This window comes from Amphiura filiformis, chromosome 4 (genome assembly GCF_039555335.1).
Source record: "Amphiura filiformis chromosome 4, Afil_fr2py, whole genome shotgun sequence".
In the NCBI taxonomy this organism is placed as follows: domain Eukaryota; kingdom Metazoa; phylum Echinodermata; class Ophiuroidea; order Amphilepidida; family Amphiuridae; genus Amphiura; species Amphiura filiformis.
Window position 1 is genome coordinate 26,191,879 of NC_092631.1, and position 25,155 is coordinate 26,217,033.

The 25,155-nt window shown below is 37.1% G+C and overlaps 1 protein-coding gene and 1 long non-coding RNA gene across 3 annotated transcripts in view; one reads left to right on the forward strand and one right to left on the reverse strand.

Moving 5' to 3' along the window:
- Positions 1-366: 366 nt before the first annotated feature.
- Positions 367-10,053, reverse strand: LOC140150735 (uncharacterized). 2 transcript variants are annotated; one of them, XR_011858841.1, is made up of 4 exons: positions 9,852-10,053; positions 5,398-5,500; positions 4,701-5,053; positions 367-576 (listed from the first exon to the last, which is right to left on the reverse strand). It is a non-coding gene; the product is annotated as an uncharacterized lncRNA (long non-coding RNA). The 2 variants fall into 2 exon arrangements; XR_011858840.1 differs by lacking the exon at positions 367-576 and having other exon boundaries at positions 4,296-5,053; positions 9,852-10,051.
- Positions 10,054-10,088: 35 nt separating this feature from the next.
- The window catches only part of LOC140150737 (TPR repeat-containing protein DDB_G0287407-like), a 71,984-nt gene continuing 56,917 nt past the window's right edge, over positions 10,089-25,155 (forward strand). The window contains exons 1-9 of the mRNA XM_072172837.1: positions 10,089-10,141; positions 13,250-13,534; positions 17,634-17,810; positions 18,269-18,412; positions 19,345-19,514; positions 20,706-20,827; positions 21,467-21,574; positions 22,710-22,948; positions 24,040-24,303. Coding sequence (XP_072028938.1) covers positions 10,139-10,141; positions 13,250-13,534; positions 17,634-17,810; positions 18,269-18,412; positions 19,345-19,514; positions 20,706-20,827; positions 21,467-21,574; positions 22,710-22,948; positions 24,040-24,303 — 1,512 coding nt within the window. The 5' untranslated portion in view covers positions 10,089-10,138. The remainder of the gene's footprint in view (positions 10,142-13,249; positions 13,535-17,633; positions 17,811-18,268; positions 18,413-19,344; positions 19,515-20,705; positions 20,828-21,466; positions 21,575-22,709; positions 22,949-24,039; positions 24,304-25,155) is intronic.

A 25,155-nucleotide genomic window follows, 5' to 3' on the forward strand; every position in this document is an offset into this window, starting at 1 on the left:
ATCTCAGATTGCATGTTGTGTTATATTTTACCTTCCTGTACTAGAACAGAAATATGATTTAAGGGTACTACACCCTGTGGTAAATTGTGACTATTTTTGCATTTTTCTCAAAAAAACAACACACTGGTAACAAAAGTTATGTTTATTATTGGGGCAAGGAATCCAATTTCTAAACTGAAATTTCAGTGACTCAAGACAAGCGATTCAGTATATAGGATAGGAAATGAGGTACATCCTAGCGGTACCTTATTTCTTATCATAAATAACGAACCGCTTGTCTTGGGTCACTGAAATTACAGTGTAGTAATTGGCTTCCTTACATAAGTTTTGTTACCACTGTGTTATTAGTTTTGAGAAAATGCAAATATAGACACAAATTTATCGAGGGGTGTAGTACCCCCTTAATAGTCTCATTAATCCAAAAATATAATTCTGAAATGTTGGAGGGAAAAGGGCATCATGTTAGCTGTCAATGCATGCATGTACTTCTGATGTTGATGTTACTCGACCACCCCATAATAATAGATGTGACCTCGCTGCCATGGTAATGAGTATCTCCTTTATTGATTGTATTTTCTAAAGGCAAAAATTAAATCAGAAAGACAACAGTGGTCGATTAGCCAGATGAACTCAGTAGTATTAAGTTTGAGCAAATAAAAGTAAAGATAAGTGAAAGTGACATGCATTGTGTGCCAGGTAGATGAGGGGAAGGTGGTGACAGCCTTGTGATTTTACCTGTTTTTATCAATACTGAAGATGGCAGACATACCACTGATCAATGATCAAGTAGTGTAAAGTACTATCTACTGAGTGAAGATAACATACACAACTAGTGTATAGTGCTATCTACTGAAGATAGCAGATATACCACTGATCAATGATCATGCAGTGCAAAGTGCTGCCTACTGAATTGAAGATTACAGATTAACATATGGACCACTGATTGCATAGTGTATAACTGTATAGTGCTATCTACTGACTATCTACTGAAGATAGCAGACATACAGCTAATCATGCAGTGTAAAGTACTATCTACTGAAGAGAACATACACAACTGATTGAATAATGTATGGTGCTATCTACACAAGATAGCAGACATATCACTGATCAATGATCATGCAGTGTAAAGAACTATGTACAGAAGAGAACATACACGACTGATTGTGCAATGTATAGCGCTATCTACTGAAGAGAGCAAACATACCACTAATCAATGATCATGCAGTGTAAAGTACTAACTACTGAAGAGAACATACACAACTGACTGCATAATGTAAAGTGCTATCTACTCAAGATAGCTGATACACCATTGATCATGCAGTGTCTAGTGCTATCAATGTTACTGAAGATAACAGATATGTGACCAGATCTGACAAAACCAGGAACAAGTCACATTTTGACAGTCCATGATTTGAATAAAAATGTCAGATTAGACAATCATCTTTAAGGGGGTACCACACCCCTGGCCAATTTTGTGCCTATTTTTGCATTTTTCTCAAAAATTATAGTGCATTGGTGACAAGTAAGATATGAATATTATAGGGGCAATGACTACAACTACTGCACTGACAATTCAGCAACTCAAGTCAAGTAGTTATTGATTTATTGATCAAATATTGGTTTCCCTCATTTTTGACTGTAACTCCACAACTGTTGTCTGTGCTGAAATAAAATTTCCAGTGCAGTAGTTGTAGTCCTTGCCCCAATAATATACATATCTTACTTGTCACCAATACGCTATAATTTTGAGAAAAATGCAAAAAATAGGCACAAAAACAAGGGTGTAGTACTTTTAAATAGCATCAATACTAATTTTACTTTTCAAGATATTGATACTAATTTTATAAATGATAATAGGGATTATCATAGTTCAACTGATATAGATAAAATACACTGCTGATAAAGTGCTATCTACTGAAGGTAACAGATACATACTGATTATGCAGTGCAGAGTGCTATCTACTGAAGATAACAGATCCACTTATTACAGTTTATATTTTTGATTTGTGAAATCTTTATTGAGGGATTTAAACTACTTCAGTGGCAAGCACTGCTTTCCAAGCAGGCCCTCATACAATGATATTTACAACATTTTTACAGATTATTTACAAAATAACATGATATTTAGTAATTTATACAATAAATAAGTGTGAAAGAAAATAAATGTATCTCAAGTACATGAACGATATAAATCTAAAAATACATACAATATAAATGATTATAATTCAGCAGTAGTAATGATGCTTGTCTTGAATTGATGCAAAGACATAGTTTCAAGGTTTACACGACATGATGGTGGCAAATTGTTCCATAAGTTTGCAGCTCTTACAATAAATGTACGCTTACCACTGTTAGAATTATATTTACGCATTTAATCAATGTGTTTGAAGAATGACTCCTTGTAATGTGATCATGAGCATTATGAACAAAGTCAAATTGATTACATAAATATTCAGGGCACATATTTTTGATACATTTAAAGGTAAGAAAATCATGTGATTAGACCATCTATCAGAAAGTCTAATCCAATTTAAAGAATTTAACATTTCATCTACTGGTGTTCTAAATAGAGCTATATATCTACTGGAAATAAAATACACCGCTGATAAAGTGCTATCTACTGAAGGTAACAGATACTGCACTGATTATGCAGTGCAGAGTGCTATCTACTGAAGATAACAGATCCACTGATTACAGTGTATAGAGCTATCTACTGGAGATAACAGATCCACTGATTACAGTGTATAGAGCTATCTACTGGAGATAACAGATCCACTGATTACAATGTATAATGCTATCTACTGGTGATAACAGATACACTGCTGATCATACCGAGGCTAACAGATACTGTACTGATTATGCAGTGAATAGTGCTATCTACTGAAGATAACAGATCCACTGATTACAGTGTATAGAGCTTTATATCTACTGGAGATAAAATACACCGCTGATAAAGTGCTATCTACTGAAGGTAACAGATACATACTGATTATGCAGTTCATAGTATACACATGTTGACTGCTATGACAGGCACAGTTCCATTTATAGGCCCAAGGTGATCTCAAAACCATATGACTATGCCCGGCGTGAGTCGAGGGGCATGTAGTTTGAGATCACCGCAGGCCTATAATTCTAACCATGTCCTGAATAAAAAGCAGTCAATATTTGTTTTATATACCACATCTTCAGATTCTTGTCATCTGTATGGTTAAAAGCATTGATTTTGGGAAGAGAAATAATTAATAGTTTCAATGTGAACGGCACAAATTCACTGAGCACTACTAATAACACAAATTACAATCTACGATTTCCGCGTAATTATAGCGCGCAAAACATTAACGAGTGCGTAATATCATTTGTTGCTGGAAACGAAGCACACACAGAACTCTGTCCGGGGAATAGCTACTTTTCAGGGCATAGTCAAAACTATGCCCGCTTTTAACCAATCAAATGGCGGAATCTTTAGATGAGGTATATAATGCTACCTACTGAAGCTAACAGATCCACTGATAGTGCTATCTACTGAAAATATCAGATATACTACTGATTATACAGTGCATAGTGCTATCTACTGAAGATAGCAAACTCATTGCTGATCATGCAGTGCAAAGTGCATTCTACTGAAGATAACAGATATACCACTCATTACAGTATAGTACTATTTAAAAGGGAAAAACACAGTATCTTAAAAGGGCATTTCGTGATCCACAGCCTCATCTCCCCACTTTTCTTTAAAAAGTTGAGGTTTTTATACCACTGGATACCTCTGGCTACATAATGTTTATGAACCAAATATTTCTTGCAGATTAATTCATTTAGCAAAATTATCGTCAAATTTGAATTTCGTTCTGGTATACCAGAACGAAAATACAACAGTGGCCTAATGGAGCAGTGTAATGCACAAAATCATGCATAACTCGCAAACGCAAAATCGGAATCAACTGAAATTATGGGAATAAGGTCTTTTCGTGGATATCTACTGAAAAATGTCATAAAAAGAGGATGCTAGGATCACATAATCCTCCTTTAAGTTACAAACCAGCCAGCTTAACCTGTAACATAAGCTCTAATCCTAAACCAGACTCTTTAAAACTTGTCTTGCCTGCCTTAGCTGTCAGTTGGTCACTTTTTGTTTATTTTAAGTTCCATTCCAGTGGCGTAGCATCATAGGGGCACGCCCCCCCCCCAATCGATCTGAAATTTGAAAAAATCCCATAGCAAAATTGCCGAAAAACGGCTTTTGCCCCCCCAATCAGACCCGGTGCCCCCAATCATGGTCGGTGCCCCCCCCCCCATGTGATGACCCACGCTACGCCACTGTTCCATTCCATGCATGTTTCAGAGTAATCACTTTAGCCCAGTCAAATTTAAAATGACCCACCACTAAATGCAACAGAATCCATTACATATATCTTAGATCATCATACAGCTGAACTGTATCTCATCTCAAGTTTGAGAGTAAAGCCATGTTGGATTTTGTAGTGGCAGACTCGAATCAGTGAGTTTACGCGATTGCGTTGCCAGTGTACACCTTTCTATGCATGTGTATACGATTTGAATCGGCTACTATGAAATCCAACATGCTGTTACCCTTGACTGTAAACGATCGAGACACAGTATGTAAGACTCCAGCACAAAACCTGTACTAGGTGATTATATGGATTCTGTGGCAATTAGTGGTGGGTTAAGCCCTTACTTACCTTAATTTTACTGGGCTACCTCTTCCACAACAGTTTTCAATGCAACACATACAGTGTCAGTCAAATAATATAGAGTCAAAAATTCCCGCAAAAATTTGTCCATCTTTAGAGGAGATAGTCTGATAAAATGTCACTACTACCAAAGATGATTCAATTCATCACAATTGATTTTTGCTGAATGCTGGTGCTTAAGATTACACTAATTTACAGAATTATGTGATAAATGTGAAGGTTGAATAAACAACAAGAATATGAACGCAGAACGCTCCATGTTTTTCCTGTAACCATAACAGTAATCATAAGGTACATTGTAAGTTGGTGTCCTGAGGTTCCCTTTTCAAATCATCATGCCCCTGTGAAAAAAGACAATAATATCATGAACATATTTAAAAAACATGATGATCAATATGTTATTTGTTATAAGTTGTATGCAATGCATGGATGAGGGCGGCCATGACATATTGAAGTTTGTACTCTCTGGTCCATTATGTTTACATTTAACATATGAATTATTGAATGTTTTAACTATTAATCCCAAATACAACAAGAAAGCTTGTTCTGTGGATTTGCAATAAAAGATATAAGCAAAATAGAAACATCTGTCTATTTTTAATATGGCCAAAATAAAATAAATTCATGTGTCCGATAACCCGCCTGCATACCTGTATGATAGTTTTGTTGTCTTGACTGTACTTACCAAGTAGCAACAACAGATCAATTGTATCTTCAGTGCTCTTCACAGACTCTTCATAGATTTAATCAATCCATTAACATCTCCATAAGTTGATAAGCTGGGTCAACTGCAAATCAAACATGTATTATACACAAACATAATTAGCATAATCAGTAATATCAAATGACTAACAACTGAATGTTACTCTAAAAGTCTGGCAGCAAAATACCCACATGTAATATCTCTGCTCTTTGGATAGGACTATACATATTACGCAAAGAGATTTAGGGGGGCGTAAAATTGCAAAATTGTGATTATACACATTACGCAAAGAGATTTAGGGGCGTAAAATTGCAAAATTGTGATTTTTGAGTCTTTCTGATACGCTTACCGAGTGCACTACAGTACTGATTTTGAAAAAGTCCTTTCGCACTGACCAACCACTTGTCCTGATAAACCCTTATAATAGTAGAGAGGCTACATTGATCATCTGCTCCAGTTAAGATTTTTGTGGGTTATTTTTAGATAAAGGTGCCAGCTGGGTTAGAATTAATCATTAGATTCTCATCTTTCTGTTTAACCTGGCTGGCATTTCTGAAAAGTGATGTGAGCTGAGATAATTGTATGGGTTGAAAAATGCAGTTTGTGTAATTTTGTTGCCTGTTACCAAAAGTGTCAATACTATATTAACAACAGCTATAACTTCAGTTTCAGTTTCGGTTGTAGTCAGTAGGGTAGACAAATTGTCCACATTTCGCCAACTTCATTCGATTATAACTGACTTGACGCGCTTGCAGGACTTAATTTGAGAACTTCTAACAATTGTTCAGTTTTTGTTTAAAAATGTCTAATGCAGTTGCTGCTGTGACTTCCCCGGGTAGCTTGTTCCAGTCTGGGATTGTTTGATTGAAGTATGAAAACTTGTTGATATTGAGTCTGGTGTGCTGCCTTTGGTATTTATGAAGATGGCTTCCCCTGGTTCTGGTGACTTGTGAAGGAATCAGATAATCCTCGCTCTTGACCCCGACCAGTCCATTTGAAATTTTATACATCATTGTAGTCTATCATTCTTTCTTTTTTCTAAATGTTTCCCAGTTCAATTTAGTTAACATATCTGTGACACTGCTGTATTTGCTAAAGTTCCGGTTACAAAATCTGGCTGCTCTCCTCTGCACTATTTCGATTCTGTGCTTATATATTTGGGTATGGGTGTCCCAAACAATACTGGCATATTCCAGTATAGGTCGCACAAGCATATTATATGTGCAAGTTTTCACATTTTTATGTTATTATTAGTTATGATGAACCCATTTTGTTGAACTCATAATAATACTGATGTTTATTAAAATTAAAGTATTCAATAGTAAAATGGTCATAAAGAGTTAAAAATATCAGATGATTAGTGACAATAAAAGTAATTGAATGCAACATTATCTTGCCTAATTATAATGGCTCACTTTAATACTGAACAATTCTGATTTTGGAATCTACCAGTTTATTGAAAGCGAACCCCAAAAATCTGACTTTGGACTTTGAATTTTAAGCAGAACTTTACCCGGACTTTGCTCTCTAAAAACACACTGTCAAGCATACTTGTTTATCAGTCCATTAACCACAAGTACTAAGCATGGTAAAGTACAAGACGTGCTAGATGTTTGATGAGAGATTAACTTTCATGTCAACATAAAAGTGCCGCAAATACCACAGATAGTTGTGTACGGTGTAGTTAAGTAATGGCGCTGGCCCGGAAGATTTAAACCATATTCTTAGTCAACGGGAGTGGTCTAGTTCGTAGACACATTTCTGATTGGACAATCGCATCATTTCGGTGCCGCTATCAGGCCGTAGACGACACCCCACGCCATCATGCGTCTTGATAATGCGTAATATGCGTGTAGAGGTGCGAGTATGTATCGCTGGATGCGTGAGACTAGTGCGGAATACTGTAACGCGCTTAGCAGTACGCGCAACAGAATACGTGAAGTTGTAAACAAGTTTCGTTCATTTTATAATGAGGGAGTTTTTACGACGGTAACTTAGTTTTTGCTTTAAAAAATTGTTTACAGTTATTAAAATAATATTTAGCTGACTAAGAATGAGAATAAGCGATAGGAATTTTTATTTTGCCTATCCTCTACCTATGATGAGCGACAGGCAGGTCCAATATTTTATCGTAGTGGATGCCGGGCGCATCCGCCGCGCCGCATCCACTACTCAAAATATTGGACCTGCCTGTCGCTCTATCACATGGTAGAGGATAGGCAAAATAAAAATTCCTATCGTTTATTCTCTAAGTGAGATATGGTCGACCAATCACAAGGCAGATCCATTTAAAGATGCATTACATCATGGCCAATTTTAGTTAGGCCAGAAATTTTAGAGTTTTATGCTTAAATGTAATAGCCAGAGTATGCAAAATGGGCAAATGGACTACGGAGAAGTCTACGTCAACCGTGTAATTGCATGGGATTATTTTGAAATTAAAAACGCTTGAAATATCACAAACAAATAGGCCTATGTTAATAAATAATATAAATACATGCTAAAACCGTTGGGGTTAAGTGAACCCCACAAAACTAACTGAGTATATGGAAAATAGGCCTACCATAGGCCTCACGGCCGGAAGTTTCACAACTTGCCGACACTATCATGCCATTCGCCGCCTGGTTTTTTGATGATATCTTCTGAAATACATGAGTTGGAACTTCTAATTTCCATATGATTCTGAGAAAAATAGGGACTCTCATATGAAATCAATATGTAAAATGATCATGTTGATTATCATTTAATATAAAAAATACCGTAGACAAGGCTTACATTAAGTCGGCACCCACGCTTTTTTACCCCATTGTTGCCCAGTTTGGTCTCCTGGTGTGTCCAATATTTTACACTTACGCTATAGGACCAGGAACCATCTTTGGGACAAGGAGCTCATTTTAGCTAGCTCCTGGTCCTGACATACTTGGGACTCAAAAATAAATTGTTTGATTGGCGTATTAACATTAAAAACAACTGTAAATTGCGTTCGATAAAGGCATTCAAACTTTTGGACAGTCTAAAATTTTGATGAAGTGTAATTTTAGCAACATTTTTGATGCAATCGCCTGTCGTGATCGGCTGTGTTTACTTCTGAACTTCCATTGCTTTACATGGTGTTATGCTTCATCAAATGCGACTAGATTTTGAATGCAATGGTCTCTAGCCTAGAATGTAAAGCTATAGGTGAACAAATTTTTGGCTGGACTTCTTGAGCAAATGCTGCTGTTATAATTCCACACATATTTATTTAGGGGTCCAAAGTTAAGACCCTCCTTAAGAAATTGACAACCCAGCCATACGCTCCACCCATCGAATGTGTGTCATCGGCCCTCAGACTGACTGTAGGACATGGTAGGAACCTACATGTAGTCCGAATAATCAGACCCAGAACAAAATATTAATTTCCGACATGATCGTGTTCTGGGTCTGAACTGTTTTCATTCGAAATCTTGATGGCAAATTGGACAAAAGAAGCATGTGGTCCTTCTTCACAGTTTTTTAATATCCTATTTATGTTGCGTGAATCACTCTATTGTGGACCATCCTTTTGATACTTGAGTATTTGGACAAGCGGAACAGTTTTGACAGGACACTTTTGTCTACCTATCTGTTTGTAAACAAACAAGTCCAAATTGTCCGCACCGAATACGAAAGTCAGCGTAATAGTACGGCACTAGGTAGGAACCCATGAATTCGATCCATGTAGCCATACGCATAGATTGAATGATCATAATTATTTGTTTTATTTTTTAATATACTGGGGGAAGTTGGATTTTCACTATCCCTTTAAAATTTTGTTTGAACTCCTGGGACTTCCTAAATAGGAAGATCTAACCCTATCATAATCATTTGGATGGACGTGACATCAGCAGATAATACCCAATGTAAATGTAAATGTCGTCAGGCCTCAGTTTAAAATTATAAAGTCATGAAAAAAAGTACACCATACTGGGCAGAGAGGAGTGCACTAACGCTGTTACTTTCCTATTCAGTGAGGATTGTCATCTGTTTACAAACAGAGATGTAGACAAAAGACCTGTCAAAACTGTTCCAGTTGTCCAAACACTCAAGACAAGTTAAGGATGGTCCACCTCAATAGAGTGATTCTCGCAGCTGTTGCAGCATAATTTATGGATAAAAAGCAGTGAAGTAGGACCATGTGCTTCTTCAGTCCAATTTGCAAACAGTTTAGACCCAGAACCACGATCATGTTAGTATAAATGAATATTTTGTTCATGTTGTTTTTAATAATAACTTAAAAAATAAGTAAGCTTACACACATTGACATTTTTTTATACTATGCAGTACACACATACTCATACACTGCCGTATGGCCCCCGGGGTATGGCCGTACACCGCGGCATGCGGCAGTCCCTGACAGTGGACCAAAATGGCCTAAAACCAAAGTATTCTGGCTAGAATACTGTGCTAAAACTCACCATAGCCAACAGTAGAAAAATCCTGAATAGGGCCATCATTGCAATCATTCGAATTTCCTCCTTCATTGTGATGACAAGAGCTACTCGGTCATGTCGGTATACCGGATGTAAACAAAGAATTTAAAGAACCCCGCGAAACATCGTGTTGACTGATGAGTGAAGCAGGCATGCGCATTACGATTATGATGTGTGACGTCAGGTTTTTCCGCTGCCGAAAGTAGTATTCCATTCCCACGACCTGTCAACACCGGGTGGAAGCAAGCGCAGTGTATGATGCAGTGAAGTGCATGGTAAGCTTACTAAATTTATGGGTCTATGGCAGGGTGTTTTTCATGAAATATGTGCCATTGATGTCATGTTGTGCATCATGGTTTTATTAACGCTCAGGCAGCTGCTGTCACTGTTGTAGATGCTGAACAGGCATGCAATGTACTAGTGCCGTACTATTACGCTGACTTTTGTATTCGGCGAGGAGGACGATTTCGACCTCCTGGTTTGTTTACAAACAGAGAGGTAGACAAAAGACCGTTCCGCTTGTCCAAACACTCAGTCAAGTATCAGAAGGATGGTCCACAATAGCGTGATTCACGTAACATGAATAGGGATTAAAAAGCTGTCACGTAGAACCATGTGCTTCTATTGTCCAATTGGCCATCAAGATTTCATATGGAAACAGTTCAGACCCAGTACACGATCATGTCAGAAATTAATATTTTGTTCTGGGTCTGATTATTCGGACTAGCAATGTACTATGATGAGTCAATTCATTTCAATATTTTAGTTCATGACTTTTAAAGTTGAAGTAGCTCGTTGCTGCCCTCGTTCACGTAGCGGTTCCATTGTCCCACAGTCCCACTGGCCTCATCATAAACGTAGATTGCATGGGATTGCATGCACTAGGTCCACAGCATGCTCATCTATCAGGGGAACAGTTCTTAAACCCCAATATATTTGTACATTCATTGAATTGCCTTTGAAGATTTGGGTACAAAAACTCATATTCTGCAACTTCAGGTCAAATTTTGCTCTATGTCATGTAATTGAGACTATGTCATTGGGGTGAGGCTCTTGTGAACCAATAGTGATGGCGATCGGAGTGTTATCGTCAGAGCACCTCGGACTAGACTTGAAGTTGAAAAGATCAAGAGCCGGGCAATATAATATTTTGCAGATTTCCTTTCACAAATTAAGCATACTGCTAACCGTCCAGCGTGTATTATTTTCCACAAGTCAAGGTCCAGTGGCGTAGCCAGTGGGCGGGTGCCCCGCTCGTCATGGCTGTCGGTTCATGTAAGGCCGTCGGTGAGCGGAAGGCGTTAGTGAAAAAAAATTGGGTTAACAATAGACTTTTTTTTTTTTACTCAGGGTGACAGAAAAAAGGGGAGAATTGTAAAGAAAATGATGAAAAATTGGGAATTATACTTAAATATTTTGTGTTTTTATGTTAGTACCGTCTATTATCCTTTTTTTTTTTTTTTTTTTGCTCTTCACTTTTTCAAACCATGCAAAAAATATTTGGGTCAACAAATCACAACTTCCGTTGGCAAAAAATATTTCTGTCGGTACATTGATAAGTTGTGCCCCCTCGGTTCCAAAATCCTGGCTACGCCACTGACAAGGTCCTATGCACACGCTTGACCGCACTGTCCGCACACAAGTATTCGCGATGGTTATAATATTAAATTCTGTTACATTCTGTCGATCAGCATGGTGACTCGTGAAATATTGCTTTGGTCTTCAGTCGGTACTCCAAAATAGCACCAAGGCTATAAACTAGGAGGGAATTTGCTGAATATTAAAGAAAACTCAGGAGACTGGTGCTATCATTAACTGACACTGTTTATACAGGAAAATGTGCTGGTGCAGATGCCGTGTTGCAGATGCTGTGCTGCTTGCCAAGATTCGGCTGTTTCATCTTGCGCCTGTGGCCACGAAAGGAACACTTACCCCCGGGCACTTACCATTGCAGTGTACGATTTACCAGAAAAAAGTTACTTGCATTTGTGCTGGTAATAGAAAATGTACCTGCACAAAGTGAAAGTAACTTGCACACAATTTAATCAGATAAAATAAGCAGTTTGTGCCGTGAAACTAATCACCATTTTAACAGATGAAAAGTAAAAGTGGTGTCATTTTGTAAGGGATATTACTCAAGATTTAGAGGCACATTGTATGTTTCTGATTCCAACTGTGTAATTTACGACTAAAATTCTACATGCACTTGTGCAGGTACATTTGAAATAGTTACCTGCACAGAATCAAAGTCACCTGCAGCTGCATATATGTGCAGGTGGTAAATCGAACACTGTACCATATTGTGAAATCACAAAACATGTCATAAAATAAATGATTTTTGGTGAAACAATTCAGAAAGTTTGATTTCTTATGAATCAGGGAGGGGAATAAACTCCCAATATAAAAGTAAATCAGTGTTTTCTATGCTGAGAAAATTGACTGGAACTGAAAGGCCCTGTACAAACCAGTAGGGATTTCATGACCTCGGTGTCCCCTCTGACAGACGTGAGAAATGGGTAAATGGTAAGGCCTATGTAATGAAATTATTAGTTTCCCGTCACCCGCCGGCATCACCTTTTCAATTTGACCAAAACTTTCATTATGTCAATTATCTGAAAATTGAGATGGAAATAATCAAAATTGAAACTCTATGTCTGACATCCCCTGCTGATCATAATCATCAGTTTTTCTTAGTTGTAATAATAATAATAATAAAAGAGATTTATAGTTGTAGGGGTAGAGGATGTGATACATAATGAAAATTTAAGGATTACCTCATCAAGTTTCTAGTGATTACAAAATTGCAAATTTCTTTTCATTTTAATAAAAAGAAATTCAAATCTTTTCTCAATCTCTTGCAAAATGTCTGTAATGATGATCTAAGCATTAATACCTGTTTTGAGATGGTCTTTCATCAACAATATAGGTAATAGCCATGTAAATGAAAGTTTTGACAATAATGAAATTTTCCAAAATAATGAATAATGAAATCATGACCTCATATTTCACTGAAAAAAATGTGACGGGAAACTAATCATTTCATTTCATTAGCCTAATGAGGAACACCCCACCGTCACGCCCCGTCTCGTCCTTTATCATTATCATAAATTATATTGGTGTCTATCACGTTACAGTGGGAAATGATTATACATTTCCTAATTAGCAAGTGCCCCCCCCCCCCACACAAAATATGTTTCAGGCTTCAGGCTCATAAACACAGAACAGCTCTGGGCCTGCGGAGGGGGGAATGCATGTACCTCGGCCATGTTAAAATGTAAAAATTTGCCCTCCATAAGCGACAAACCAATATAGTAATTTTCAGTTGGTACCCTTTATAATCTTTTTGGTTTCTTCAGAAATACATTTTTTATTTCTTCTTTCAGAGAGTTCTACATTCCAAAATGGAGGCTAAGAAGAGTAAAAGCAAACAGCGAGTGGTCCGAGTCTTCTTCAGCTCTCCGTTTGGTGGACTTGAAGAAGAACGAGAAGAACTAACCAAGAAATACTGGCCTCAGCTGGCCCATCTGTGCCTCAAAGCTGGCTATGAATTTGTTCCAGTGGACATGCGATGGGGTATTACATCGGAGCTGTCTTCTCAAGCAGCTACTATTGCTATTTGTCTGCGAGAACTGGATAGGTCTGACATGATTGTGGGATTTTTCGGGCAGGTAAATTTCATGTTAAAGGAGGATTCGTGATCCTAGCATTCTCTTTTTATGACATTTTTTAGTAGATATATATCCATGAAAAAAGCATATTCCCAAAATTTCAGTTGATTCTGATTTTGCATATTTGCGAGTTATGCATGATTATGTGTATTACACTGCTCCATAGGCCAGTCTTGTAATTACGTTCTGGTATACCAGAACTAAATTCAAATTTGACAATATTTTTGCCAAACAAATTAATCTGCAAGAAATTTTTGTTACATAAACATTATGTAGCCAGAGGTTTCCAGTGGTATAAAAATCTCAACTTTTTTTGAAAAAAGTAGGGGGATGAGGCTGTGGATCACGAAATGCCCTTTTAAATACTATACAATTTTAATTTTGGATTTTCTTCTTGAAAATATGTACCAAATAAAAAGTGCTTGAATGTCTTTAGGGGGCAGTCATCTTCTTTGGAAGGGTTGTGGGGGGGGTCCCAAATATGCCAGAATGACCAGAATCACATTTTTCATGACCTACCCCAACCCCCTCTTCCACTATCTTGGGTGGGTTGAACAGTTTTTGAACCCCTGCCCCCTTCTGCACATACAGACCAAAAAATATTCAAAAAGGTCATGAAATGTGTTATATGATCTCCATTAGTTTGTTGGAACAAATGCAGGGAAAGTGCACAAACGTTTTTGATAGTACATCTACAGTTTTGGTCAGTCCCGTGATCATTTTTGACACCCTATTTTTTGTGGGACCCCTTCCAAAGAAAATGACCGCCCCCTTAAAGCCGTTTTCATTAACTTTTACTAGCTTGAAGGCACAATTTGTAATCATTTTAATATAGAGCAGCTCTAGTGCTTGACAATGATTTCCATACTCAAGGAGGCTATAAAGACTTTCTGCAGACTTTGTACTCTTGGCAAGTTGGTGATGTCAACACAGCTGTATATCTATGTGACATCTTAACACATCAAGTTGAAGCAAGCTGTGCTCATTGAATGCACACGTTACTGACTCACCAGTTATTAATGTAGGTTTATAAGTTTAAAGCTGTTGTCAGCATAAGGCCAATAAAAAAGTTTTGAATAATTTTAAAGTTTTCAATTTGAGTTTAGCGTCATTTGTAGGGGATTGTATTATAATCATGCAAAATGTCAAGAAGCTACCAATATGAGAATTTAATGTATATTTTTCAATTATTACTGCATTTACTTCAATTATTTCAATTTTATAATGTGATCATCTGTACATGGAATAATTATTTAAAATAACTTGCATCGCAGATCAAGCCTCACTAAAATATTACAATTTTCGCTATGATAACTATACATGTTTTAACTAGATATTATAGATATTATAGATATTATATCAGCAATATAGATATTAAAGTAATAATAAGTTTCTTTTTGCAGTGCAATTATTATTATTACTGGTATCATAGGGAGTGCAATTATTACTATTATCATAATTGCTATTGACCTTTATCAATCAAGTTTGTTTATATAACAACGCCTAGGAACAAGTATAAAATAAGGTTATATCAATAGTACTGGCCAGCAAGGTCAATGATTATTGATTCTTGTAATGTTTAAACCATGTGCATTGAAGTATTCCTATTTTGATTCAGTTTGGTCTTTTAAATAAGTTTAATTTTCAATATTAAAATTATAATGAAAGAGGTATGGTCCAATTTTTCATATTCTGTTTTTCTATCTTACATTGAGGCTTAATACCAGTAAAACAATATGTTTCCAAATTTTGAGTTGTCTTGCTTCAGTGGTTTTGATATGAAAGGTTTTTAGCAGTTTTTTTTTCAACATTAAAACTATAACAGAATGTTGATAGCTTTGCATTTGGTATTGATCATTTAGGTGCATAGTCTTTTAGTGATATTGTTGTTTCTCGAAAATGATTGATTATAATAATTATTTATTGGTTGGAATTTAGAGGAAGGAATCATCTTTTAACATCCTTGGTTCTATGAATATTAATATTGATATCAATTGATGGTCATTGTAATATATATGAACAATAAAAATTTCTTTATTGTCTCGCCTGATAAGGCAGGAGACTATATAATCACTTTTCCGTATGTATGTGTGTATGTGTGGGGCGTGTGTGTATGTGACAAATTTGGTTAAAGTTTTGGTTAAAGTTTGCTTTCCGCCTATTTTCTCGGAGACTAGGAGTCGCACGTTCCTCAAACTTGGTGGGTGGGTGCATCTTGACCCGAGACAGAACCAGTTTGTATTGGTTAGTGAGTCAAGGTCACTGAGGTCATCTAGGGGTCATCTGAGGTCAAATTAGTAAAAACTGTTGTATGGCCATGAAACTTGGTGGGTGCAGTCAACATTTTAAAGCCAAATTTTTGGACGGTCATTTCGAGGTCACCAGAGGTCATCCCGGGGGGATCACTCACATAAATGGTCTGTACACATGCGTGACCAAAAAAACAAGTAAAAGGGGGTGTTTTTTTTAGGCAAGGCAAGTTACTGCGTGTGGACGCTTTAGGGTCTAAAAACAGTGATTTTCAAGAATAAGGGTAGTTTTCTGAAACTTGTTTAGGGTACCTTTTCAAATTTTTGGTAAATTATGAGTCCAAAAAGGGTATATTTGTTGCATTTTCACCTGCCAAAAACTCATTAGGGGGTAAATTTTACACTAAATTACCTTATTAAGGGGCTAAATTTGCTGGTAGGATAAAACTCATTTAGGGGGTGTTTGAAAAAAATTTGGTCACGCATGCGTACACTGTCATATTTGAGTGGCCCCCCCGAGAGGTCATCTGAGGTCAAATTAGTAAAACTGTCGGATGGGCATGAAACTTGGTGGGTACAGTCAACATTTAAAGCCAAATTTTTGGAAGGTCATTTCGAGGTCACCAGGGTCATTTGAGGTCAAATTAGTAAAACAGTCGATGGGCATGAAACTTGGTAGGGACAGTCAACATTTAAAGCCAAATTTGTGGAAGGTCATTTCGAGGTCACCAGGGGTCATTTGAGGTCAAATTAGTAAAAAGAGTCAGATGGGCATGAAACTTGGTGGGTGCAGTCAACATTTTAAGCCAAATTTTTGGAAGGTCATTTCGAGGTCACCAGGGGTCATCTGAGGTAAAATTAGTAACAACTGTCGGATGGGCATGAAACTTGGTGGGTGCAGTCAACATTTGAAGCAAAATTTTTGGAAGGTCGTTTTGGGGTCACCAGGGGTCATCTGAGGTAAAATTAGTAAAAACTGTTGTATGGGCATGAAACTTGGTGGGTACAGTCAACATTTAAAGCCACATTTTTGGAAGGTCATTTCGGGGTCACCAAGGGTCATCTGAGGTCAAATTAGTAAAAACTGTCGTATGGGCATGAAACTTGGTGCATACAGTCAACATTTAAAGCCAAATTTTCTGAAGGTCATTTTGAGGCCACCAGGGGTCATCTGAGGTCACATTAGTAAAAACTGTTGCATGGGCATGACACTTGGTGGGTACAGTCACCATCAGCCAGATAATCGTGCCCAGCCGATAACCGCCAAATTCATTTACCTCTACCAAAAGTAATCGCAAAAGCAGGCGGTCGCAAAAGCAGGCGAGACTCGTGGTTCGAGAACCGCCTTGTTTTTTAATAGTAAGTGCATAAACATGCAAAATTATGATTTTCAAGTAAATCCAATGTTTCTTTCTTTAAATAAATTGCACCTTTGGAAAAATAGTATTGGCTAATTATTTTGATATTCATTTAGTACATTTTAGAAGCCTTATAAAAAAAACCCACTGAAGTTCATTATTGTCAGATTTAAAGTTGTTTCAAATATAAGATATAGTTTGATTAGCTCATAATTGGCGGGAATTGTTCTAAGGCATTTGCCACTTTGCCGAAAAGTAGACCTGAGTGCTTTAGTTGACATGCATGGTCTATATTTTGTGTGTTAAAGAAAGTAGACAAAGTATAGGACTTCAATTAATAATTTGTGATGCTTCTAGATATCACAAGACTTTGACTTTCCCAAATTGTTGTTGTGGTACAATGTAGTAGTACCAAATGAGGAATTGATAGAGAAAAAGTGTTGCTCCATGGTTATTCAATATTTGAAATCACACTTTGTACTCTTTTTGTAGAGATATGGTTGGCATGGTGACAAGGATGAGTTTCTGCAGCGTACCTTTGATTTTGCTTTACCACGCTACCCATGGATTGACAAGTACAGAGACAGGGCTGTGACAGAGTTGGAATTCTTACATGGACACTTGAATAATCCTGGAGCTAGGCCTGCCTGCTTTTTCTTCAGGGATAAGGTAGGGCTGTTACAGAGATTTAGATTATTAAATTAAATCAAGTTATGAATCAATGGATGTATTGAATGATGATTGATCACTTGATGGGAGGAGTGATTGAAGGGATTGCGTTTTGACAAGGTTTGCACGAAATAGAAATAGTTCCTGCAATAAATATATATACAAATCTATAATAAAGTTCTGCATGGAAAGATTTTCCTTTTCTGATTCAGATGTCATATCTCATTTGTCCTCAACCCAACCCATTTGGCATTTTTGTGGCCTGATCAAAATCAATATCAAATCCAATATTAATTGTAACAAGTTTTCTCGGATCAACTTTGACCCAGCAGCTTGCTGTGTTATCTCCAGTAATATAATGCTGATACAAGATGGACATTAAGTTAGCCTAGATTGTGAGATTTGATTCATATATTCTCCCAAAATGTGAACCCTTGAGTCGACCGATTCCTTTGCAGAAATATGATGACAAACGCCTTGCTGAGGCAGAAGCATCTGGTGATGGTGGTGTAGCCAGGAAGTTTAAGGCCACAACTGATGGACCAAATGCAGCTCAATTCCTGGATGACTTGAAGAGAAGGGTCAAGGAAACACAAAATAAGGTGAGAAGTAGATAGTGCTGTAATCGATTGTCGTAAGTATCGATAGTCGGAAAATACATAGACTTCCGACATGTCGAAACACTCAATGTCAGTATCGATACACAAACGACATGGCACACATTGCCAAAGTCATGTAAAATTGCGGATTTGCAATACCACTTTCGTTTGTTTGATGCATGATCCATGTAGTTTTAGCTGTTAGGCTTCAATACACTTGTTGTTAACTTGTTTCTGGAACTTACTGATAATAAAATTGGTAAACTCAAATCCGTGTTTCAAACTGCGTGAGTATCGATAATACTATCGACATGTCGGATGTTTGCCTCCCGACATATCGATACCCAGAAAGCTTATCGATTACAGCACTAGAAGTAGAAAGACATGTGTCTTCCCTGATGGTGTCTCTGCTGGAGTAGAGGGGTTACTTTTATGTAACAGGCTCAGCTGTGATGTTCCCTCACTTAACAATGTTTAGTAAAGTGCATGGTGACAAATTATTGTCTTACCCTATGCAATGGAGTAAGACAGTAAAAACGCTGCCGTCCGTCCTTCAGTCTGTGTGAAATATTATAGCCCTATCCATATTCTCAATCTGTGTTTGTAGTCGCTATTAAACAATAAAGTTGGTATCATTGTGTGACATTTTTGTTAATTGATGTATAGTATATTGAAGGGTCTCATTTTTGGCAAAAAGTATGTGAAGACAATGTCAGTTTTACAAAAAACTTCATTGGGCACAACCTTATACGTTTGTGTGTGTGTGTGTTGTTTCCCATTCCCCACCCACCCATGGGTGATTGTTGTTTTCTGGATAACTTTAGTGCGCGAGGAAAAGATATGGTGAGAAATTGAAAGACATGTGAAGTGCCTTCATTTTTTGGTGCATTTTATATTCTTTTCAGCATTTTGATTTCTGTTTCTTTCTCTCCTAGTGCCTGGATATTAACATGAGTTACTCCACACCAGCCGTGGGAGCCAAATTAATGTTTGATACTGTATATAAACATATCAAAGAAACCATTCTAGCATCAGTGACAGAAGTGAAAGAACTCACTCAGTATGAGCAACAACAAGGGCAACATGAAGCCTTTCTTGTCAGTAGGTAAGAAGATATATTGATAGTTGTGTGATTGTGGGGGTGCCTGTGTAAAAATGAGCAGAACATGTGATGATGAAGATGATGATGATGAAGATGATGATGATGATGATGATGATGATGGTGATGGTGATGGTGGCAATGACATTGCCACAAATAATGATGACCATATGACGATGGTAAACAACAACAATAACAACATAGATAGTTGTGTGATTATGGGTGTGTGGTGCCTGTATAAAAATGAGTGGAACATGTGGAGATGAAGATTATGATGACGGTGATTGTGGCGGTGACATTGCAGCAGGTAATGATGACCATATAATGATGGCAAACAACAATGTGGATAAAATCCTATATAACCACCATCCAAGAACTTAAAACACAAACTTGCCCCTCAGAAGCAACCTATTGTGTAACATAAATGTTATAAATGTCTAAGCATCAGACACACCACTGTTCTATTCTTCAACTGACAATAAATAGATTGAAAGCACACACACATTCATTCTGAGGACATTTTTCATAACACGTTACCTTCTGAGGACACATGTTTCAAGTTTGGTGTCCTCAGTGGGATGGATAAATGGAATGATGGCTATGAATTAGTTTATACATTTTGTTATGATGAAAATGACAATGGTGATCGATATTGCTGCTGCTGCTGCTGCATTCTGATGATGATGATGACCAAACAGTTTACCAAATTAAAGGCTCTATCAGTGATACCAGCTAAAGTGTTAAAATACAAAAGGCATAAAAACAATTGTCATTATGTATTCATTTCACATAAAAAATGGGCAAAATGGAAGAAAACAGCAGTGTTGATAAACTATGAAGCTCCATTTTTGTGTTGCTTGGTCAATGATACCATTGGCTACAGTAAGCCCAATCGACATTGTAACTTCCGGTTTTTGAGAGCAGTTTTGGGACACTTTGACCTCTGACATATCGGGGAAATTGCTATAATTATTACTAATTATTAATTTATTATTGTCATCATATGTTTGTTGGGTTTGTTTTCATTCTTGTAAAACATTTTAGATTATATTTTGTTTGCACAAAACAAGTATTTCTGAATCTTCCGAATAGGTCAGAGGGCAAAGTGTCCCAAAACTGCAAAAACTGTCCCATAATGCATTGCAAACTTCCAATGCCGATTTGGCTTATTGAAATATGCATTCTATTTCCTTGCAGATTGGGTATGGGTGGTGAATACATTGGTGGACAGGATTATTTGAAGACAATTGATTCTCATGTGCTTAATAAAACTGCAGGGACATTTACTGGCAAACCATTACTTGTGTGTGGAGAATCAGGTAAATGTGTAGATTCATAGTCTAAAATAATACAACAGTTTTAGGCTGACATTATTTGGCAAGAGCAAATTGATAGCTAGTTCATACATATGTGTTATCTAACAGTGTGCGTTGGACAGCGCATATATACATGTAGTGTTTAAAATAGGGCACTTAAACAACGTTTATGCCAAAAGTTAGGAAAAAATACATTTTAAAGAGTGTTATCTCATATTTTGTTGTTATTATTTTGATAAATAAATAAGGTTGGAATACAGAAATTTTTTAACAGAACAAAGGGGGAACACAAATTTTTGGTCAAAATGTTTTTGAAAACTACCATTCTCCCTGGCTTAAATAGTGACTGGTCCCTAATAGTATAGTGTTATGTGGACCTCATAGAAATGCATTGTGATAAAAATAACTCTGTTGCAATTAGTTCCAAGTGAAATCTTGTCAGCAATATTTATATTGTATCTAAATATTTACACATTAGAGAGCGACAAGTGATTTGGTTCTTGACCAATGAGGTAGCACACTTTTCCAAACGCAGCAAAAAACACTCTCCCTCATTGGTTAAAAACTATTTGCTTGTCACCCAGCAATGGAGTGTAAAATTCAACTTTAACCTCGTATGTTGATTGTTTTCTTACCATGCAGGAAGTGGAAAATCTTGTCTGCTCTCCAATTGGCTGCTGCAATACAAGGAACGCCATCCGTCTGATATCGTGGCCTATCACTTCATTGGTTGTGCTACTGGAACTACAGGTATTACCAGGGTTTAGGCCATATTTAAAATTAATGTATTGGTATTGGTTCTCGTCCAGAGGATTTTCATGAATTGATGAGGGAGGGAGGTGTTTTTTTTTATGTAAAAGAAGCATTGTTAATAGTTATCGAGGAAAATGAGGAGGCCCTTTTTCTTTCATATTTTCAAATGTGAGATTCTGACGGATAAACCCACTAAGGAACCACAAAAAGACTTTAGAAGTGATCCATGTTCTATAATTACTCATTTATCTGTATTACGTTTTCCTAAAGTCTTGTTTTTGACAAATCTAAATCTCACAAATCCTAGAAATTGAGGTAAGAGGGGCGAGAACCAAAAAATTAATTTTATATGACCTTATATTTACTGAAAATGTTACTATACTATGATCAGCTCATAATAGGCAGGACTCATAACATTGTGGATTGACATACGCAAATAGAATACATACATCTGAGCACAACATAATCACTGGCATGTATGTCCAGGATCTGTTCCTGCGGGGGGCTCAGAGGGGCTTTCAGAGTTTATTGTGGGAGCTTAATGGCTAAAATCACCAAAAAATAGTGTATGGTGTGACTGACATGTGCAACTAACAAAAATCGTATAGTTCTCATGTATTATGAGCTGTTTCAGTTGTACCCATTTTTGAACTAGGCCTTTGACTCTCCCATCCATGATTTGTGCATATAAATTGCTTTGAAATATTGGTGCAAAGTTTATATAAAATATAAAAATGTATGTACAATATCTCATTGTCATAAATCTGATTGTATCTTTGTATCTGTCATGGTTACAGTAATTAAGATGGGGTCTGGTGGACCATGTATGTATGTTCTTTTTTCCCTTCCACCAGGCCCAAGTACAGGTGAATAAAAATGGGGAAAAAAAGTATGTACAAAATCACTTCAAAACTTCAAACAGCTTTTAATTCTTGAGTGGTCATAAGCTGGCTTTAAAATTTGAAGAATGTAGACTGAACTTTTTTCTTAACCCTAACATTTAAAAAAAAAAAATTTGCCAATATCAAAATTCAAATTGCAGGAATCTTGCGTGGTCAATCTAAGCATATCCTATTTCTCAAGACTATATGAAACTACTTTTAAAATGTTATCAAATTGGTACTTGTTACAGATGAAAAGGGAATCTTGCAACACTTGTGCCTTATCTTGGAAAATGAATGTCCCAATGTAACCTCTAACCTCCCTGAAAAGGATGCAAAGAAGACAAGTAAAGCAGAAGGACTGGAGGATGTGAGAGAATTGAAACGCTACCTGGATGAGTTGTTGATGAAAACAAACAAGATGGATACACAGGTTGTCATGGTGATAGATGGCTTGGATAAAATGGAGTCCAAGAATAAAACAGCTCAGGTAAATGTACAGGAAGTACTCTCAAAGTAGACATCAACACATCTTTGTTGGGTAGGAAAAACCTCCTATGTGTTTGTGGCCCCTGAACATGTTTAAAACAAAACTGCCAACTGGTAACATAGGAGGTTTTGCTTTAAACATGTTCAAGGGCCAATGACACATAGGAGGTTTTTCCTGCCCAACGACGACTTGTGTTAGATCTTCTAAGGTAAGGCACATTGAGGAGGGATGACAACCCAAGCATGCATCCTTCAGGGTTATTCAACCTTTGCATGGAACCACCATCTTGCTACCAAAATGAGGTTCTCCCTGCAAACGCATGTGCAAAAAGTGCATTTTTATTTCTCGGGCTTTTCTAGCAACATGCCAAAAGGCGTGCGAACACACACTTTGTGGGTAGAACCTAGAACCTCGTTTTGACCGTGCAAAGGATGAATAGGTTAAGAATTGGCTTCAGCTCCTGGGTTAGCTCCATGCATTGACTGCTCAAGTCATCTTTGTTGTTAGCATCTATTGCTCTGGGTAGCATTTCATCTTTTTGATGGGTTCCACCAGGCCCTTACACTGATAGATTTTAAAATTTTAAAATGTACAGTAGCTGCTTCAATATAGAACTTTAATAAGTACCTCAGTAATTTTTTTGTTTGGTCACAAGCTTTTTAACTCTCTCCATGCTGATGTCAACTGCAGTGACAAGTTTCAAATTTTGTTTTAAAAATTTCAGAAATGTAAATTGACATGACCAAATATGGAATCATCATGAAAAAGTCATTAAGAAGAATACAAACAAGCCTAGTATTGGTTCAGTGTTATTAAGATAGCTCTTGATATTTTGAGAAAATATCTCCAAACTTGGACTTTTTATGTTGAACTTGAAGCCTTTATAGTTTATAGCACGCAGCACATTACAGGCAAAGAGGCAGGCAATTACAAATGCATTGATGATTCAAAATACCAATAAGTTTTGGAAAAGGTAACCATGATAAAATAAAATCTACCCATTTTAAAACACTGACAAGTGGAAAAGGATTGTTTGCGCTGTTTGAGGTTTGGGAATTCATGAAGTAATAAACTTTGCTTTTCATTTCCAGGCTCTTTTCTGGTTCCCCAAACAATTTCCGAGCAATATCTGCGTAATCATGTCTACCACATCATCAGACAAACCCAACATCGATGAGCTAACCGAGCGTGGATTCAAACAGATGAGCCTGTCTCGCTTGACTCCTAAGCACCGAACAACCATTGCAGAATCTATGTTGATGGTCCGTGGAAAGGAACTCTCCCCTGAACAGAAAAAGAAAGTGGTTGTACATAATGAGTCAGGGAATCCTCTGTTTCTTATGATTCTACTCAAGGTATGTAGCATTCTTTTTAGCTGGGTTAAAGTTAAGGTTACTATGCTTGGCGAGTTCGAGTGACCAGGGGGTTGGACACTTGGACACTTCTGGCTGTTTTATTGGCCTGTAAGAACTATTTTGATTGGCTAAGAAGTGAATATATCATGTATTGAGCCAATTAGAGGCATGGTAAGAATAGTCAGTATATAACTTATATTTAAGTAGAAATCTAAAAGATCTATTTTGATTGGTTACTCAGATGATTATATCATATAATCAACCAATCAGGGGCACTGTAAGACAAGTAGTAGTGCCCAAAGGGTTTAGAGCATGGGAACCCAATAACATGATCTTGGGTCTTGGTTGGGTCCAGGAGTAGCGCGAGCACAAAATATCAACGGGTCCAATTTAATTTTTCCGGACCCTTTGGTACCTGCAAATGAGAATTTAAGGAGTCGACCTGTCCGAAATTATAAACTTTTGAACTTGTCAAATATTCCAGTGAAATTATTAGTGTCGTTGGCCAATGGTGATTTGGAAGATTTACTGATCTTCTTATTTTTTGACTTTTGATCGACGATTCTTATACTGATTTACGCCTCCGTGCATCGTAAAACTGTGGAGTCCATACAGTTTTTATCGGACCCTTTGGTCACTTTCAACTTGTGATTTAAGGAGTCCAAAATGGCCAAAATAAAAAACTAAGGAGTCCCTGGACGCGCAAACTCCTTAAATGTGACCCCTGGTTGGGTCTCATGCTTGTGCTGAGTGTGCTTATATTGGTTTAAACTGAACTAAAAATGGTGCAAATAGCATTTAGGTGGGACCTAAAGATTTTTTTTAAAAACCCAAACTTCCTACCACACTTTC